Source organism: Vipera ursinii, assembly GCF_947247035.1.
Source record: "Vipera ursinii genome assembly, chromosome: 2".
NCBI lineage: Eukaryota > Metazoa > Chordata > Lepidosauria > Squamata > Viperidae > Vipera > Vipera ursinii.
Window position 1 is genome coordinate 275,397,040 of NC_139513.1, and position 21,451 is coordinate 275,418,490.

The 21,451-nt window shown below is 36.1% G+C and overlaps 1 protein-coding gene across 2 annotated transcripts in view; it reads right to left on the reverse strand.

Annotated features, from left to right (window-relative positions):
• Positions 1-2,468: 2,468 nt before the first annotated feature.
• The window catches only part of EGFLAM (EGF like, fibronectin type III and laminin G domains), a 97,531-nt gene continuing 78,548 nt past the window's right edge, over positions 2,469-21,451 (reverse strand). The window contains exons 15-24 of one of the 2 annotated variants that reach the window (XM_083351026.1): positions 20,834-21,077; positions 17,856-17,967; positions 15,585-15,701; positions 14,214-14,394; positions 10,756-10,779; positions 8,646-8,724; positions 7,676-7,819; positions 6,259-6,342; positions 5,671-5,774; positions 2,469-4,113 (exon numbers count right to left, since the gene is read on the reverse strand). In XM_083351026.1, the coding sequence (XP_083207152.1) occupies positions 3,959-4,113; positions 5,671-5,774; positions 6,259-6,342; positions 7,676-7,819; positions 8,646-8,724; positions 10,756-10,779; positions 14,214-14,394; positions 15,585-15,701; positions 17,856-17,967; positions 20,834-21,077 (1,244 nt within the window). In that variant the 3' untranslated portion in view covers positions 2,469-3,958. The remainder of the gene's footprint in view (positions 4,114-5,670; positions 5,775-6,258; positions 6,343-7,675; positions 7,820-8,645; positions 8,725-10,755; positions 10,780-14,213; positions 14,395-15,584; positions 15,702-17,855; positions 17,968-20,833; positions 21,078-21,451) is intronic. The other variant, XM_083351025.1, reaches the window with a different exon arrangement.

Below are 21,451 nucleotides of genomic sequence, written 5' to 3' on the forward strand. Positions count from 1 at the left end.
CAAATGCACCCATTAAAATTGTGAAAGCATAATTTATGGCTAAAACAACAGGGTGAGATCATCTCTGACTCATGAAGTTATCATGACATGTTCTCAACATACATCAAAACATCTGACTGGAAGAAGCTCATATTTGCAGAATATACTTTCCTCCTCTATAAGGTGTCCAAAGAATCATATGGTGGTGTCAACATTCGATTGAAACCCCACCATCCTTTTAACGTGTGTCACTTGTAAAAGGCAGACTTCCATTCACACATCCTGATTATATTTGATGCACTCTCTCTACCTCTGTTGGTTTCCCTCGTCTTCTGTAGCAAGCTGATGTTTTGAATGTTCAGTTAGAGAACGAAGGAAAATCTTTCTTAGCTTTCTTTAATGCAAACAAAATAAGCAATTCACAAGTTTAATGTGGTCCCTTCCTTATAATATAATTTCATCTAGAAGACAGGAGACACACTTACTGAGGGAGCAGTAATCCCATCTATATAAACTCACTGCATGAAAATGCTTCAGTCCTTTTAATTCAAGAGAAGAATTTATCTAGTTTTGTTTCTACTTTGAAACCACTTCTGGATTATTATTTTTTGCTTGAAACTGGAAGAAAATGAAACTTTGATTTTAGCATTTGTATTATTACAGAAATGGTCTGAAATGTTGCAAAATGTAAAGCAAAAGGTTGAGGTTGCTTTTTTTTGTATTGAACAGAAAAAGGTCAGAATTCACCACTTTTTTCTCTCTCTCTACACTTTTCTTTCCATTAGTTTTCTACTCTTGTCTTCTGTATTTTTACTTTATAATGAAACGTTATTAAAAAAAATTAAAAGGAAAATACTATACTATCCTCATAACTATGGTCTTAGGGCATAGCAAATATTTTGACCTTCAACCACAAGAAAGGTGTTTAGAATGTTCTGAGTCTGAACAAAACAGAAATATTCCTTACAATTTGCCCAACCTACAGAGAAACTGGATAAGGGATCTGATATCAGAATTTTTAAAAAATGATCAACTTTGAAATCCACTGACCTGCTCTAATTATTTTGTTTCAGAGTAGGTCTAATGTTGTTCACAGTGTGAGACAGATTTTTCTATTTTTCAATCTGATATTGAAAAATCTATTTTTCAGCTTCGATCTGAGTATCTTGAGCCTTCTGAAAGGGTTGCTCCTCGTAGCACACAATTTCTCAAACTTTCCTCAAACTTGTCAATACAGAAGCAGTAACAGTCAGGTTCCTGCTGTTATAAATTTAGGAGGAGCGCAGGATTGTTGAAATGACAGTTGAGAAGCAAAAAGTGAACAATTACATGTCCAAACAGGACATTTCCTAGAGTTGTATGTGTGGCAGGTTACCTGGTAAGATACTTCATATTTTTTTTAAGAATGACTGAAGAACTTCATATGAGTAGATAGGTATCATTGCACCTGAATGGGACAATTCGCCATGGCCAACTTGCCATGGCCAATTTGCTGAGGGACAACTCACATGATCAACTTGCCATAGGACAATTCATTGCAGGACAATTCAATAATTCAATTTAATTATTTAAAATAATTTTTAAAAATGTTTTGATTTTTTAAATTTACATTTCACTTTGTCCCTCCTTTGGCATCCTTTCTTTAATGGTTCTATTCCACTATTTTTTCGATATTAGTATAACTCTTGTCCCACAGCAAGTTCTCCCATGGTCAGTTGGTCCATGGCGAGTTTATTTTGCAGACTGGTAATGCAACAGTGTGTGTGTATGCACTGTTGTGCTTCACACAAAAGTTGCTGAGGCTGTGTAAATATAAACTGCTGGCATAACATTGTTGTAGCTGTTCTAATTATGCTGTTGTGTGCATGTGCCCTATGTTTATAATCTTCTGTCCTGTTTAGAATTTAAGAGTGCATTTAAAATTGCAAAGATTCTATGAAGGTTTGGGCTGACAGGTATGTGTGTACCTTGTCAAGGTTGTTTTTTTTTGTAATGTTAATTTTATCCATGCAAATAGGAAGTAGCAGAGCCTCCTCATTTGCAAATAGAAACATTAACACATTTTCTTTTGGTGGCCCAATGATATGAGTGTCACAGAGAGGGATAATAATAATAATAGTGTTGGAAGGATCCTTGGAAGTCTTCTGGTCAAACTACCTGCTCAGTCAGGAAACCCTATACTATTTCAGACAAATGGTTGTGCAATCTCTTCTTGTGCAGTGTTGGAGCACCCACAACTTCTGGAGGCAAGTTGTTCCATTGATTAATTGTTCTGTCAGGAAATTTCTCCTTAGTTCTAGGTTGCTTCTCTCCTTGAGTAGTTTTCACCCATTGTTTCTTGTCCTGCCTTCAGGTATGCTGGAGAATAGGTTGACCTCCTCTTCTTCATGGCAGCACTTTAGATATTGGACACTACTATCATGGCACCCCTAGTCCTTCTTTTCATTAAGCTAGACATACCCGATTCCTGCAGCTGTTCTTCATATGTTTTAGCCTCCAGTCCCCTAATCATCTTTGTTTCTCTTTTCTGCACTCTTTCTAGAGTCTCAACATCTTTTTTACATCATGGTGACCAAAGGCTAGCAAAGGGTAGAAAGGCTAGTCTATGTGTTTGATTTTGTTAAACAAGTAAGAGTGTCTTTGACTGCAAAAAAAAAAAAAGAAAGAAAAAAAGAAAAAGAAAATAAATGCCAAGGATAAAATGTTTCTCCCAAAATAAATCAAACAATTCAGAAAACATTTTCTGAAAATGGGTTCTAAATCCAAACAAATTTTAATACTTTCAAAACTGTTATTAGAAGCAACTCGTCTAAATTTTCTGAAAGTTGTGTGGCAAATAGCACCCACTACGGAGCACAATCTCATCTAGCTTGTGGGCCTGGGCTGCATAATAAGGGAGAAAGCAATTTCTCATGGTTTCTTGTGGTCAATATACATAGACCCAAAGAACATTTTTCCATTCATGCATAGTCCCAGTGGACTTGCTGTTGAACATAAATTCCATCTTCTCTGCTGGTGGACTTCACTGTCACCCCTTTGTAGGTGACAAGCTGATGGTTCTGACTTTAGCACCACACTCAAAGAAGTAGGCATATATTTGGGGACCAGCTCTTTTAGTCCATGCTACCTTACAACTATGGTTGTTGATAGTATTAAGTTTTAATTACCATTGCTCTACATGCTAAAATGGATAAGTCAACCCATATGCTATTTCTAAAGGAGAAGAACTGAGGAGCAAAAAATCCCCAGCTGTGGGAAACATAAATGGAGACCTTAAAATTTGCTCTGTGCTAAAGCATATGGCAGGAGTTGCTCCCACCCTCAGAAGCCCTGGGCTCTATAACTAGGGCCAGTATGGTGTAATGCTGAAAGTATTGGGCTAAGGCCAGGGTGATTCACACCCCTCCATGGCCAGAGACCTACTGGTGCCTTAGGCTTGTCACTCTTATTAAACCCAACCTATCTTATAGAGTAGGGAAAATTGGAAGGAGGACGCCTGGGCTGTGCCTTCTTGAGCTCTTGAGGAAAGGCAAAATAGAAAACTATCAAATAAACAAAATAGTGCAAATTCCTGCACATCCGAGCCATTTCTTAGTCAGGGGGTAAATTGGCCCTGGTAAATGCCACTCATCTATGAACCAGACATGCCTGATAGATAGATCTGCCAGAGCTGTAGGTTTTATATAGTAGGCATGTGAAGGAAAGCACCAGACGTTTGCAGCGGTGCTAGGATTTGGTGAGATTGTCCTGTAATTGAAGTAGCAAAAATTGTGATGGTCCCTATAAAGCATTTGGTATGACTGAAAGAGCACAACATCCAAAGGAAAAGAGAAATGGCAAACGGTCCCTTTTGTTTTGCTTTCACTTCACTTCCGATTCACTCTTCCAGGTGTTTCGTGGGAGAAGTCTTCACTGTGCAAGATCAGTCATTTTGCTGCTACACAATGTTATCATCTGTGTGATGATGGATTTCTCTCTGTTACTTTCTCCCACAAGTGTTAATGTTCTTCCCATCAGCTGCATCTTCAACTAGTGAAATATGAAAATCTGTAGAAAGTGTGAAGTGTGAAATGCAACCTACAAGACCTCTCATATACTGTCTGTTTGTATGCAGCGCTATTTCTTTCATCCCCCCTGCAAGAGAGAAAAAGACAACTTTGATAAAGTTCTGTATGGCTTTTTTCTGGCCCTGAAAACCCCTTCAGAGAGGCACCCAGATTCATTAAATTGCAGCAAGTTCCATTTAATATGATAAGACCAAAAGCCAAGTGAAGCACAATTCATTCTATTACAGAGACACCTTGAAAGTGATTCTTTTCTGACCTAGACATCCTGCCAATTTGCCCCACTTTCTCTAGGCATTTAAAAGTGAGGATGGAGATCAATGAGAACATGAATGGTCTCTGCCCAACTTTTCATCCCTTCAGTGTCCCCCAGATAAATGGGAAGCTCTGAAAAGGATCAGAAGTTGCCTCTGGATAAACAAGCTTCCATTTTTCAGAGGGCTGGAAAGAAAAAACCTAAAGAGCAGATCATAAATCTTTCCCCTAACAGAAGCCAGTCAATATAGGAGCACCCTGTTGCGAATGCTGTAAAAAAACATCATAAAATGTTACAGGGAACATCTTGTCCTCAAGGGCAGTCAGTTCCAAGACAAGTGTTTTCCCTGTATTTGGTTTTATCAAGCATTGTTTCAAACACACACAGGGAAGGAAAAAGACAATGTGGCAAAAATACAATTCAGAGTGAAACTTGGAAACAATTTTGGAAATAGTTTGCCCTTGCTGGCTTCTTCCCAGGGCTGGGAGAAACTAACTGGCCCACAAACATCAGTTAGTTCTGTGCCTAAGGCAGGACTAGAACTCCTTCTCTCTTCTGCTTTAATCCAGTGCCTTTCACTACTGCACCTAACTTTCTTTCAGCTCCAACATCTATCCAAATCCTTTTCCAGAAAATCCTGAATGCTCTAGGGAAAATATGGGAAACAGAAAGGGGGAGTTGTGGGGAGTTGTTCTTGGGTTCCATCCCATATTCACAGCTGTACTGAACATTGCATGTGGTTTCCATTCTTGTCTCAACCATCAAGTCAACACAACATGGAAACAAACGCAAGGATGACCTGTAGCCAGAACACCACTGTTGGACTCCGAAGAGAAGGGACTAATTTTTAACTTCTTGTTGCTGTTGCAGGGCTGGGAGTATAATCAGAAAGTGGTACCTAGGGCACTCTGGGAAATAATAATTTTAAAAAAATAGGGGTGATTCCCCCCCCCCACACACACACACTATACCTTTAAATGAGGCCAAACTGGCTTTTCCATTCTAGTAATATGGAATGTCACAGGGCACTTATTCAAGTGTTTTAAAAAGTACAGGGTACTTGACAATAAGGAAGGTACATAACTCAACAGTAAAGTAATCCTGTCTATGCCCTTTAGGGATTTCTTTTTCAGGACAGATATTAAACCAAGAAAGAAAAAAAAATCAGCCTTCAGATTACACTGTTTCACTATAACACCAAAACTATTTTCTTGGTTATCAGTGAGGGTTAGGGTTATAAAATATTTAAAAATTATAAGTCATATTAAATACATGATTAAAATATTAAAATATAAAATATGCAATATTAAATAAACTTCTCCATAATTTTTAAATAAAATAAAATAAAAAAAAGAATTTAGCAGGACTTACCAACATATAAATCCCCATTGATATTCAACTGTCTCATCATTCCTGGTGATTTTCCAGTTCTGGCACCATAATCATCAACTGTGATCTTCCCAGATTGTCCATCCCTTACATTGATAAAAAATATATGTTCCCAAATTCAAAGTCTATCATGAAGTATCTTATTTTAACATGTATAAGTGGTTGTACATGTTTCAGATGCCTTCTGCTGATGGGCCAACTGTAGGACGACAGCAGAGCTTGAGAAGGGGAAGAAAGCCCTTTGGGTAAGACTACATGCTTACAAAGCGGTAGCTATGTTTTTGTTGTGTGGCCCCATATGCTGGCAATCACACACTGGAGAAATCAGATTCCCAATGTTATCAGGACGCAAAGCAAAGACATCTCATCATGATATAGCATCATGACATCTGTATGAAAAATTTAGATGTCTAGTCTTCAGACCACCTTGCAAAATATGATGGACACCATGCTGGAAATACAGCTTGTATTTTTATTTTTATTTAAAAAAAAAAGAATATTGAAAGTGGATTTACGCAGTGATGTTTATTGAGGAACAGAACTATTCAAGGATCAAGGGTTACAACTTACCGAACTGCCTTAACTTTATGCCACCTGCCATCATTGAAAGAGCCATTCACTATTATATAAGCAACACCACTGCCCAGATTGTAACTGAAAACAAAGGAAAAGAGTCAACAGATTCTAGAGAACATACAGTCATGTTCATTCCTTTTCACTAAACAACAACCATTGGACAACACTTATTTTTCTTAATTCTGTTCTGATAACTGTGAGTCTCTAGGGAGATTACAAGGATATTAAAAGCAGTAAAATATAACAATTACAAAAACAAAAGCAGTGAAATAAATAACAAAGGAAAGAAAAGAAAAGTGACAAAATATGAATTATAACTGGATAAGTATTCTTTTGAGATTAAGGCTGCACTATTAGATAAAATCTATGGCATTTCCTAACACATATTTGTAGGACTGTGTAGAAAAAGATTGGCAGGAAAAGATCTTGTAACCCACTGATGCCTCCTTCCTTTTCATGACTGAAACACTTTTACTTAATTATAGTTCCTTTGGCAGCAATATTAACTACACAACAGAACTACCAAAATCAAGATGGAGGAGACCTGTTACTGTAATACTATGGTCTTGACTTCTAAATATCTGTTGTGCATCTGGAGCCAAGGGAGAGGAACCACCAAACAAGGTGCACTTGGATAGGAAACAACATTATCATTTTCAAAATAATAATGATACTATTACTAACAAGGGGTATCTTGCAATATGATTATCTCTACAATAGTTTTACTCAACCTTATCTGTTTTAAGCTGTGTGAACTTCAACTCCCAGAATTCCCCAGTCAGCTGGCTGGGCAATTCTGGAAGTTAAAGTCTACACAACTAAAAGAGATCACTGTTGACAAATACTGCTCTACAATTAGGATGTCATATTAATTTATGATAATATTTTGGTACATGACTGAGACGTGAAATGAATTAAATAACTTATACAATTAATCAGGGGTATCTCATCTTCATCTACTTCATTAACAACTTATAAATCCTGGACCTTTTTTCTCCTTTTCATATTTTCTGCTATATGAGATTTGCATGAACAGGATTTTATTTTAACATTTATGTCTATTACCCAGAACCCTACATGCATCCATGCCCATATTATTTTTTTCTCTCTAAAGGATTATACCTTCCAATATACTGGGAAAAGATATCTAGGACTTATTATAACTAATACTTCATCTTTCATTAGACTGAGGAATGAGTCACCATCCCCAAATATTTTCATTGAATGCTGGATCCTGTACGATTCTGAGAGACTAACACTTTTTTAAACTAAAAATTACATTAGGAAATTGCAATTCGTTTCAAGAAATGGGCAACTCTGTTACACAGAAAAAATACTTTCATTCACAACTCAGGGCAGTAATTATGTAAATATCACAGCCATGCCTGTTCCAAGTGAAAAGATAATCTACCTGAAGACCAAGGAACCATCCTGAAGACCAAGGGAGATGAAGTCACTGTTGGATCGCATTGGGCTGTCACCTCTCCATAACAATAGACCATCCATCAATGTAGTCTTAAATCTCATAAACACATTTGTTCTTGATCCTGACACTCTGTGTGGTGTATGAAATAGGATTTCAGTGGCATGGGGGGAAATAAGGTAATCTTGATTGCAATAACTTTTTCCCTCCCCCCTCTGATAATATAACATTTGGATGTTTCTCGTAAAGATCTGATAAGTATACCCTCAAAGTGGCTTTGGGAAATAACAAATCACTAGTTGAGTTGTAAAGTGTCAAATAACATTTTTTTAAAAAAAATATAGCTGGCTTCTTAAAAAAAAGCACTAGGTTTTGTTTGCTTTGTACATATGAGTAAACCTTCTGTGATGTGGTTCATATCCATATCAAAAGTAGTTCTTTTGATATGAGCACAAGTAGAGGCAGTGCTTTTTTTGTAAAAGAAAAAGGTGCCGGAATTCACACGTGTCATATAACCCACCTTGTCTACCCTACAAGGTTCCATGCAAAAAAGGTGCCGGAACTCCGTTCTGAGCGTTCTATGAGAAAAAAAGCCCTGACTAGAGGGCATCAGATTAAAGAAATCTAAGTCAGATTTTGGCTCTCACTGAAGCTTTCTATCTCTCCCTTTTTACCATATTTTCCTACTTAGCAAGATAAAACCCTGGTCCTTTACACACACACACCTGTTGTTGCCAGCATGGCCAATGGCAGCTGGGTAAAAATACACAGAAAGCAGTACATAACACTATATGATATACGTTGGCTGTTTTAAAATACAGCAAAACAGATTTTAATCTAAATCTGAAAAGACAATTCTTATGCTTTTAATATTTGCCATGTACCTGCATAAAACCACAACCACTCACATATCCAAGAGCATCCAAGCAAAACTCAGGCTCTGACTGTATGAATTTACCTTTTAAGAATGGCTGGATTGTCATATGTAAGATAGCTGCGACCTATGAACTGTGGAATTTCAATGGCTTCCATCACAACTAAAATGTTAAGAGAAACTTAATATCAAAATTCAAGTTTTATACATTCAGTGATTTGTATCAACAAACATAAGGGGACATTAAAGACATATATTTTTCAGAAGATCCTTAGTCAATAATTTTTGGCTAACTGTGATTCAAAGTTCCACCTTCACAGTGACACAATAAACTTCTTAATCCTACAGGTCAAACTTAAGAGAAGGATCTTATGGTCTTTCATTGCAATAACAGTAAGTGATAAATATGAATTAAGAAGATGCCATCACACCATTATATGGAAAATAAGACATTATCACCTGTGTAAATAAACACAGAACTGTCTGAATTTCAGCTGAAGGAAGGATATAATAGTGAAGGAAGAAGGAGGATCTGCATATGTTTCATATACTGCATATGCTTCAGATTTATTATTGGCTGTTGTGTTGTTACCCCAAATTCAACATTATGTGGTGGACTACTGTGTCTAAGAAAACTGGAAGCAAATGACTTTTGGAGAAGGTGGCACGAGTAATTTTGATGCCATGTATGTTGCTCCTGTGGTGCCAGATCTCACCCTCTATTTTATTTTAAACAATTATTCTGTAATGTTCTATGGAAAACAACATTTCATCCACTTAAAGTGCTTAGTTCTCCCGTTTGTCTATTTCGGACAAAGGCCTATGTAGAACTGCTTCATTTCTTCCCAGGCCAGGGCAAAGCCAAGCCTGTTTTTTTTTCTTTCCCCAGCCTCCCTCACACCTGTACATCCCAGCAGCAGTGAAAGCTCTCTCTTGCCCTTCACAGTGAAGCTCTTCAGAACCTGTCCTTCAAACGTCTGAGCAACAATTCTTAGAGCACTTATTCAAACATTGTGTAGAACATTTCAGTTATTACTGGATCCTCTCAATCACGTGCAGTTGATCCTGCAATTTTAACTTCAGAATCGTGGTGGGTGATCTTCAGCTGGTAGAACAATCCACGATGGAAAGTACACAGGAATGGCAAAAATGAAACAATCTTAAATAATCTCTGGAAAGAGATGGAAACTTTCTGATCTGGAGCTGTGAATTGCCCAGGCTTTGCTGGACTCTGCTCACTATCAAGATTAATTAAATTAACCTTTTCATTTCCATTCCCCTGGGAGCATTCTCTTCCTCTTTACTTCCACAGAATCCATATGATGCCATGATTTGGATTCTGAATACTTTTGTAAGCATAAACATAAGATGAGAGTTGGGAGGATCTAAATAAAGTTTGAAAAGTAGAAATTATCCGATTTCAAAATCTTTCATTGCAATTCCTCAAGTTCTCAATGCAAGCTTGATCTCTTATTTCTATAAGATTCTACATTGCATTTACCATCACTAACAGTTCATATAAGCACGCCGGGTTTGGCCATCTAATCTTGTGCATTTGGCTCTAAATATTCTGGACCTCTCCAAATATTCTGGACAGCAGTTCTTCAAATCTTTGAACATACTGACTACAGCAAATGAAGGCTTAAGTGCAAAATCTGGATCGAATCATTTCTTGATTTATAAAATTTGGGCTTTTTAATATCTTTTTAGTGTTTTTAATCTGCTGTGCAAGCCCACTCACAAATGGCACTACCCCTTACCCTGTTTTATTAAGTTATTTGCCTACATATAGTTATGTTAATATGCAGGTCATAAATAAGAAAACAAGTAGCTGGATATGAGTCAATTGATAATAATAATAATGTACTAGTCATTACACCTATAATTCAGGATATGATTATGAATTATACTATTTAGAGATGCTGTAAAAAGCAGTTTGAATCATATGGCAAAGTTTCCAAAAGAGGCACATAGAGACATAATCATACATCTAATCACAGGCATGTCCAGGAGATAAGGGAGGCTAGATGATGAAATGTGTCTTGTGATGCAAACAACATTACAACAATACAAAAGATACAATGTGGCAAAGCACTGTGGCGTCAAAGTCAATATTTCATCATTTTGGAGCCATCATAGCCAAAAGTGAACATCTATGCACAGTTCTTCAACACATTTCAGAGATGTTACTTACTGTTCAAGCAGTAATTTCCACATTCTTCAGTGGAACAGCATAAAGCAGAAAAACATTCAGATTTTATTTTTTAGCAGCAAAAAGAAAACCCCATCTACATTCTATTGCAGTTTTATGCATGCAACAGTTAATGAAGATTGGTCCACAAATTTACGACTGTAACATTCCAACCCAGAATTTTTTAAGGAAAAAAAAAAGGCAGTCCGGCTCAGATAAATACTAGCCTTCTCCTGAATGTTACTGCAAGTTGTGGCTTTGTACTCATGCACAGATGTCATTGATAAGAAAGCAAAACCCTGATCTGATGGCTGCTGCTGCTGCTGCAATTGGGGTGATCCGATCTGAATGACGGCCCTGCATTCTTGTAAAAAGGTGCCATACCAGAAGACCAGTCTGAATATTTTTTACCCCTAAATCAGGTCAATGGTCTATAGCTAATACTCTTCAAAATTATTTGTTGGATTAAAATCTTCCACTCTGATTAAGTCATCTTAAATCTCACTTTGGTTTCACACGGCTAATGGATTTTGCACTTCCATTAGTCAAGACACATCATTTTCTCTAAGCAAAATAAGTATGGTGAAGAATTTACTTAGAAGGCAAACTAGAATTTCTTCCTGCAACTCCTTCTTCCTCCTTGGAATTACATCCACTGGCATATTTATTCTCTATCTCTCTTTTTTTTCCTGGATAGAAGGATTTGCCTCCAAACAGAGCACCATGCTACAATCACCCATTCATTTTATTTATCTATTGATTGGCAGGTAAATAAAAAAGAAAATCTGATTCTACATGATTCTGGAGTATAGAAAAGTCTAGGTAGGCTCAGAGTTATGATTACACATAAACATGATCTTGCAGGCTGGGACTCTGTTCTACATCTTTGCCACCTTTCCTTTATTTTTAACAAAATTAGAAACGCATTTAAAAACCAGGGAAACATTAAAGCTGGAGAAACTAGCAAGCATCTAGAGCAGCGTTTCTCAACCACAGCAACTTGGAGATGTGTGGGCTTCAACTCCCATGGCTGGCTGGGGAAATTCTGGACGCTGAAATCTATACATTTTAAAGTTGCTGAGGTTGAGAACCGCTGCACACTAACTGCAAGAACGTTGGTTTCCATGAATATTTGCCTATCCCTGCATTACAGGAATATGTCTTGCCTGACACTCTTGAGAACATTTGTCTAGAAATTACAGGATATCCCCAGTAGACAGGTACTATATAGTTGAGGACCTTCATCCACTGAAAATAATGGGAAAGAGAACAGTCACTTAAAAGTCTGCAGAGCTGAACAAATAATTTACAGCACAAAGAAATATACTGCCATCTACTGGAGCACACCTGCCTTGCATTTTAGTTGTTGGAAAAGCTAGACTTGCTTAACAAGCCTTCCAGTTTAAAAAGAAACCTCTCCATTCACCAGAGTCCAAGGGACAGACTCCTTTTCCCCTTCACTTTTGTAAATAATTCTTCGGTGGTCTCTGAGGTGTGACTAAGACAGGATTTGTTCTAGCTGACAAATTACAAGAGATCCAAAGAGCAGCAAAGGATTAGAAGCTGCATTTTCAGCAAAGGCAGTTAACACAAAGGAGGATAAAGTTACGAGGGTATAAATCCCCTTGTTTAAGAGCATGAGCTGACTCCTGCTGAATAAGACAAGAGGAAGATTTTCCTTCTCATATACTGGCAGCACAGAACTTTTTAATGCTAGCTCAGGAAGCTTCAAAGTAACCTGAGCTGTGAAATTCGTCAGAATTTCAATGGTGGTATTAGTTTAGGAAACTAACAATATAACCATGGGAATTTGTAATGAAATAAATTTAGCTTATCTGAAATTGGAGAAAGATTAGTATAAGTTAAACAAATGGGGGGATGGCACGCCACAGTTACCATTGTGTGTGTATGTGTGTGCGCACAACTGTGCATGCGTGTTTGTGTGCAAAATTCAGAAAATAAACAACATTCTGGTCAGCATACCAGCCCTATGAAATGATAAATTTGGGGATGTGCAAAACAAAGTCAGCAGCAAAAAAAGACATAGATCTTTGGGGTTCTGGATTTTTTTTAATTATCAACTGCAATTTCCTGAACAAATGAATGAATCAAATCAATTTAGATATTTGCAGAATCAAATATAGAGAAAATTACTTTTTTTTATTACGGTTCTGTCTGCCTCTGCAGAAGATGACAGAACAGGCATTCAGCTTGGTACAAATCAAAACAATGAGATTTATTTGCAAATATAAAGTTTCTCAAGTGAACCCTGGTAGCTAGTCAAGAACATATTTCCCCTTTTTAATGCACAAATGCTCTTGGTCTAAAAAACTAAAAAACAGTAAAACTGTAAAACAATCTAGAAGTTGATTTAGGTTAGACATAGAAGGAATTTTGATCCTCTAAATCAGGGGTGTCAAACTCAATTTCATTGAGGGCCACATCAGCATTGCAGTTGCCCTCAGGGGGCCGGGTGGGTATGGCCAGGGTGGGCATTGCTTACTGGGTGGGCGTGGCTAGAGTGTGTATGGCCTACTGGGTGGGCATGACCAGCTCTACATCGTTCGCATCAAGGGTGCCTATGGGGGCCTGGGCAGGAGTGGGACAGATCTGAGGGTCTCTGGGAGAAGGAGGGTTCTGGGCCAGGGCCAAGGTAGTGGGGGCCGTTCCCTCAATCTTTCCAGGATGGCTTCGTGGGCCACATGAAACCACTCCGCGGGCCGGATCCAGCCCCCGAGCCTTGTGTTTGACATGTCTTCTCTAAATCCCTAAATGGAATAGAACTGGATTTTTTTGAGGAACCACCTCTCCCCAATTGTATTAGCCTATCCCATTTGATTCATCAAAGAGGGCAGGCTGCAGCTTTCATCATTTAGAGAGCTACATTTGATGGACCCTAAGTAGTATATCGGCTGTGGCACCTGCTTTGGGAATATCCTCATTCCCTAAGGCAACCTGGCAACTTACCCTTGACTTTACAAAGGTCCTTCAAGACCTGGTTGAGCCATGAGGCCTGGAGACTTCAGGAAAATATCAACTAGTGAAGTGGCTCCGTTATTATTAACATCACCTATTACTTCCTTTTCCATTGTGTTTTATCATTAATGCAATATTTATCAATAATAATTATTATTTCTGAATTATTGTTTTCAAGTTTGTTGTATGCTGCCCAGAATCACTTGTTTTGTGAGATCGGTGACTATATAAATTTGAAAAATAAGTAAGTAAATTAAAAAATGAATGAACTTATCACATAATGTGGCAGCTTTCACAGAAATTTATTTGTGAACCTTATGTCTATCACTGGTTATTAATCCTTCTATGCCTCTTCTGTGGTTCTCTGTTTTTCATAACACAAAGCATACTGTATATGATTAAACAACAACAACAACAAAAACAAATAGTATGAGTGAGAATGCATACATATACATGGAATTGCTATGAATACAGCACTATATTACCTTTCTGGCAGTTTTGCCCTTCAAAGCCCAAAGGGCAATCACATTCATACCCATCTTTCTTGGGCACGCAGGAGCCCCCGTTATGACAGGGGGCACTCACACAAGGATGGACCGTGTTCCCTATGTTGATTGCAGCTGTGAAATCTTGCTTCACATCTATTGTCCGGTCATTCAAAACTATCTTTGTTTAAGAGATAAGAAAGAAGCTTTAAAGTTTAAAGTTTCTGTTTTATTACTTTATTTATTAACTATCAAATTAAATCTTTTAAGTTAAGCTCTTTTTCCCCCAACTAAAACTGGAAGAGGAAAAGAGTATTCAGAGAGGACAGTCTAACATCTGTTTACTTTCATCAATATGTTGCTTGAGAACAATCTTCCAGAGGATTCCACTGTTTATCCTCAAGAGTTTGAAGACAAGAATGTACCATGAATGAGCTCTTTTGGGCTAAAAAATTACTTAATTCCAGGTTGTTGTTGTTGTTGTTTAAAAAACAAAACAAAACATTGAATCAGTCTTAGACATTTAGATATTTGATCCCTGAACTGTAGAAAAGTTTAAGCAAGAGTTCTTGCAGGCGAAATTAATTATGTAAAAGGACCTTCTCGACAAAAAAGTAATTTCAAAACAGGATCGTCCTGATCCAAAACTTATTTAATTTCCCATTTCAAGGGAATGGTGCATTTAAAAGGGACTATAGCAGCCACCTACATAGTTTGCCTCTTTTGGACTTTATACTGGCTTTTGGTACTCTGAAATAATGGATTAAGAATTGTTAGGTTGCAATCATATGTTCCTAAAAGTTTTCACAAAGGATCTTGCCCACTAAATAAATATCTATGGTGTTGCTTTTCTGCCATCAAGAAGACCTAGCAAAGCCCTTGCAGACTCTCTCTCTCTCTCTCCCAAACTGATGATCTGGGATAATCTTGGAAAAGGTATCAAAAAATTCCCTTCCTCTGGCTTCAGTAAAACTGTGTATAATAAAACCAAATGATTCAGAGGTTGGGGTACAATTTTTTAAAAAAGCCATGGCCCTCCTTCCAATCTTCTCAGTTGTATGTTTGTCAGTACATTTTGGGTTTATCAGACACTCTGGCTGCGGATTTAGCAGTATCAAAAATGAATTAAAACTGGAAGATGCACAAATCGTGGCCAGATGCCTTCATTCTTTTCACCCTGAAAATGTGTCCATGCCCAATTCTGAATTCCACTTAATTCTATTAAAAAGTGCGGCCTGATTTCTGCTTACTGATTTTGAGATCTGGATCTCTTACAAGACCTGTATAAGGCAACAGAATAGAACAGACTTGGATCAAATTTGAACTCTAAAAATGTAATTAGCCAATAACATTGTTTTGAAAAGCAGATACCTTCTGAATACTTCCGGAGAATGGCTTGAGAACACAGGAGTTCTTTTTCACGTCATCATAATTTGGTACTCCACCTATGAAGATCTCAGGATTACATTTAATCTGTGTGAAAGCTCCCTGCCAATAAATAACAAATATAAAAATACATGCAAGAGAAGTAATCAAAGCATATCCCTCTAGCTGTACAGTGGATAGTGGTTGCTTCTAGACTACTGAAGTATTGAAAATGCAAAATGAAAACCGGACACTGAGGACACATGTCTGGCTTTACTTTATACAAAATAATAAATTTTTGGACTGAAGATGGCTCCATGAAAATCAGATCCAATGGGCCTATTTGAAAGACCATTCGCAACAACGTTATATTATGGAGTGGAAAAAGTGGATTGATTACATCCAGAACAAATATGGGACTAAAAAGTTTCATTTAGCATTTGTATAAGTTTTGATGTGATGTTAGTATTGCTTGTAGTCATTTTATATGAGCTAGAGTGCGATAGACTTAATAGTTTATTGTTGTTAACATATGGTTGTTTATGATTGTTTTTATCTTTATACCTTGTATTTAGCTCTGGGAAGTTGGGGAGGGGGGAGGGGGGAGGGATTGTTAAAGATAAAATGTATTGTAAAACCTTTCAATAAAAAAAAAAGAAAATCAGATCCAATGATAATAATAGAATGAAGAACCTGCAAGTAGACCGCTCTTTGATAAATCCTCTCTGGACAAGGATTTTCTAACAGATTGCCCAGAAGTGCTCCAGACAGGTACCCCTCATAAGGAGACCACAAGATAACAGTCTCTGGCTGGTGTAAAACTCTGGGAGATGAGGAAATAACTAACTGCTCAAACCAAGATGAGCACTTTCAAAGAACATTAAAGTTGCATACTTCCTTTTCTAATCACTTTGGAAATTGCTTGTTAACTGCTTTTTATTTGTTAGGAAGCTTTGAATCGACAGAGGTTTTTTTAGCTTCAGATGAATTCACTTCATAGCAAAAGAAGTTTTAATTACAACTTAAGAACTTTCTCTTTTTATAAACAGCAAAGGGGTGATTAAAACTTTGATTTTAGAAAAGGGACAAAGGATCCAGAGAAATTTGAAACAAGATTTTGTAATTAATTATAATGAATTCTTCCCATAGGAAAATGCTTTTGTTTTTATTTTTAAAATACACAATAAGATTTTAAAAATTGGAGGGAGCTAGAAGGAAATAAATATTATGATTAAAGGAGAAGAACATTTAAACTTGATTTACAATTATAGAATGAAGTAAAATATTTTAACATTGGATATATTGAAAGAAATTTTTGAATAATGGATCCAGCAGATTTTTTGCCTCTATGGAGTGTGTTGAAATGATAGAGAGCGAGTTCTACCTGACAAGATTAAGATTGGCTTGAAAGCAGATTTCTACAAGAATGATATGGAAACAGATGCTACCCTGAACATACAAAAGAAACTGGTTCATGTCTTAATAATTAAAAGGAATATACAAATAACAAACAAGGAAATGACTTGGGTAATTTTTATATATTGGATTTACAAAAGAGGCTTGTTAAAGTTTTGCAGAATTTTGTGAAAATGGATAAAGAAAAGATGAAAAGAAATAAAGTTCTATAACATTGTTTGAATGGACTAAAGATTAAGGTTGTTGGCTTCTAATTAAAAGGAAGGAATATAAAATTCATTTATTTGATCAAGCTCAAAAGAGACATGTTATATTTCTGGTATCCCTTAATGAACTTTCGCTGTTATCAGGACTGAAATGACAATGATGATAAATTTGTTTACAGATAAGAATGGGATATGGGAAAAAGAGATCATTTGTTCTATTTTAACAGATGATAAGTTACTGAAATTGTTTATGCTCATTGGATTAAGGTAGAAAGTCATTTCTTTGTATATTTATTTTTTTCTTTGTTTCTATTTTATTTTGTTTTCTATTTCTCTATTTTCCCATTTTTTTCTTTTCTGTGCCTTCTACTCATTCTTTTCATTCTTCTATTTTTTCAGTTATATTAGTTTTTTATTGCTGTAATTAGAAACTGTAATAAAATTACTATTAAAAAAGCTATTTTAAAAAAAATTACTGACCCTATTTAGCCATAGCAGAGTATCTCATTAAAATTTATTGAAAGGCTTCTTTTATTTTTGGTATCAAATTAGAAAACATACAGAGCAGTTTAAATCCAAAAACAAAAAAACAAAAAACCCCAAACTTCAAAATTAAATAAATCTCTGTACTTGTGAATATAAGATCTTTTCTTACCTCTGTCATTCCTTCTACTGGAGTTTGCTGATCAACCTGCAAAATGCCATTTTTTGCTGTGCGCGACACTTTGAGTTCATGCCACTGATTCAAACTGATGGGGTCTTTGCTCCTATTTCAAAGATAAAACGAAACAGTGATGTTTGATCCAATGAATGGAATCACAGTGAAAGTGAGAAATTGTTTTTCTAAGATTAATCATGTAAAAGACATTACTTGCATGAGGTGATTACATATTTAAGTCTTGGTATCTGAAGTTTAAGAATTTCATACAGTAGAAATGACTGCTGAGAACTTGAGAGTCCTGTAATCATTAAAAAGGAAAGAATTTCCCCAAACTAATATCTTTCAGATCTGTGGGAGTAAAATCTATCAGACTCAAGCTAGGACATAATGTCAGCTGAATTCCACCATATCTGAAAGATTTTGTATTAGAGAAGCCTAAACAACAATATTGTAATAGTCAGTTTAATGCTTTGATGTAAAAGAAGGCAAATGCATGTCTTATGCAAAGTGCCACAAAGATTGTTCTAGTGAGGAATGAAGCATAATATGGCAAGTTTAATCAAACGATGCATAATACTTTGCAAAACTTTCTTTTTTGATTCCTGGTGCTCTCTACATGTACTATTCAGATCAAGGAAAGGACTCTCTAGAATGCATTCTGAATATTCTGCTACCTGGCTTCACAAAGATGATGTTACAAGCCCCACCAAGAACATGATTAGCACTTGATCAATATATTGGAGACCAGAAATATGCATCACTATCCAATGCCTTATACCATTTGCCAATTTCATAGTTACGATGCCCACAGTGCCACTCTTAGATGAGGCCAAGGCTTCATATGCAAAACAAACAAGGGATGTTAATATTAAAACTGGATGTTTTTAATTTTAGAATATTTATTTTATGGTTGTTTTTATAGTGTATGTCACCCAAATTTTGTGAGATGGGCAGCTTTATAAATACAAATGAATAAATTTGTTTAGCTTGAAATAAAAAAAAACTTCTGAAATTATGGGTCAGTTGTGTACTAGAATTGGATTGCAGCTTGGAAGTTCCAACAAAGAGAAGCTGAAATTGCTTCATTGTAGAGTACAGCACAAGAGTTATTACTTAACCATCACAGCTTGAGATTAGTTTTAGGATCGAGAGAACTGCTTGTTTTAAAATAGAAATTTCAGATGCTCAAATAGATCTATATTCGAGCAAAATACTAAAGTAAATTGTTTTAATAAAAGAAGTATAACAAACCAACTATCAATCTCCCAGAAATCAGCCAAAGTTCCAGAGGAAATAGAGTAGCTGGAGAGCTTCATGTAAGTCATGAAATAAACATACACCATGAGACATGAGGATGAAATTGATTTCATCCTAATTTTAATATGAAACCTGATCAAACCTGAAGTTTCCAAGCGAATATATACATCAGAATGCAATTATCCATTCATTTTTTTTCTTTTTTAAACCTTTCAATGCATTATCTAATTATAAATGCATAAGGAGAATAATAAGGGAAAACTGAAAATGTTATTGCTTAGGTAGGAAGAATTAATTGAAAAGATCTATATATGGGGAAGCGATTACAAAAAATACAAACATTAAAAAATAGATTTTTTTATTTAAAGCGGGGTAGAAACAATGGCTCTTTTATGACTTGTGGACTTCAGCTCCCAGAATTCCTGAGCCAGCCATGTTGAAGTTGAAGTCCCAGCCATGGGAGTTGAAGTCCACAAGTCATAAAAGGACCATCATTTCTCCATCCCTGATTTACACAGAATGTTTGCCTATGTGGACACCAGAACACAAAGTAAAATAAACTTGTGCCTGAAAAAAAAATACTAACTTGATGAAAGTAAAATAAATTTCATCCATCCTTAACTAAATTATACACCAGTTAAAAACTAAGGCAAAGAATGTGGAAAGAGTAAAATAGCTCTGCTATGAAGGATCTCTTAAAATGGGTGGATTGTGACAGATATTTTAAATTACTTGCTTTATTTAAATCAGTATCAGGGCTTTTTGTCCATGTGGTATTCTCTAAGGATATCCAATCACTGCACAATTCTAATTTTGAAAAGAGGCATTGAGAAAGGACTGATATTCACAATTGACATGTGAGGCATCCCACAGGAGCAATGTGAAAAGTATGAAGGTAATCCTTATAAACTGTCACTAATCTGTGAAGAGAAAAACAGCCAATATATAATAGATAGATGTAAATTGAATCCCCCCCAGACGTGTTAAATTTAGTAAATTTTTATAGAAGAGGCAGAAATGTCATGTCAATTCTAACAATACATAAATTTAAATTTTAAATACCTTTCATGCTTTCCTTTTTAACACTGATGAGCTCTTAACATTTCTCCAAGTATAAATACCTTTTTATAATGCTGAGAAAACAATAAACCAAACAATTTCTTTGCTGCCTCTTTTCCACATTATCTACCCATGCCCTTTGCCTCATGTTTGTAAGAACAGTTAAGAGTTTAATTATCCTGGGTAAATCAATAAATATTAGGGTAATCATCACATGGGATCAATATGTAATACAGACCTTGACTAGTAATAAAAAATATGCATGTTATATCCTGCTTATAGTGCAAGTCCTAATTGCTGAATGCTTTCTGCTTTCATTAATTAGGTTACTATTCAATGCCATTTTCCTGTGTGTGAATCCCACTGAAATCAGTGATTCTTTTTCTTTTCTGACGAGCCACGTTTAATTTTATGACCGTAGAAAATTATTTAGATTGCAGATCACTCCATAAGGGTGCCACAAAACTATTGATCACTTATGAAACAAATTATGAAAACCTGATTCGTAATATATCAACCTTAGTAATATTTGGTTTTGGTTTTCATCAAATTACAAATTCTTCACTTTAATTACCTACTGTTTTGGATGATCGTTACGGGAAAGAATTGAAATAAAGAATGCCATGGACAAATACTTTTTTAAAAAGTATGTTTACCTGATAATAGCAGTTCCTGAGCCGCAGTCAAACCTGAATTCCACATAGCTGTCCACAATGCAAATGGACAGGAAGTCTTTGCTGCCTGTATCGTAACTATACAACAGGACACCATTTGCCACATCTGGACGAAATGTGATCTCAAATTCCATGAAAGAAAGATAGCTGACTGGTTCTAATGGCCAGGAGGTAACAGCAAAAGATTTCAATGTCTCATTGAACTGAGGTATGGTGAGGGTGAAAACTGAAAGACCCAAGCAAATAAAAGTACATTAATCCTTAAAATGGCCATTTATAACTTCCATCTCTTTATTTATGGTAAAAAAATTAACATTTCATTGCAGAAATTAGTACTAGAGACTATATCATGTAAAATACATTATGGATGTTTATCAACAAACAACAAACTTAGTGACTGCCTTGTTTAGCAACCAATCGCAGTAAAGACTTTTGGGCCAAATTTTTACAAGTAGCTTTACAATTACGGTAATCCTCACATCCCAGGTCAGTAAAGCAAAGGAAAGCTGAAGTAAGATCTTAAGCACAGTGGTTGTTTCACTTACCAGCTTCTTCATTTATTGCCCTAGCTGCCAGCCTCAAATGTGGTTACTAAAAAAA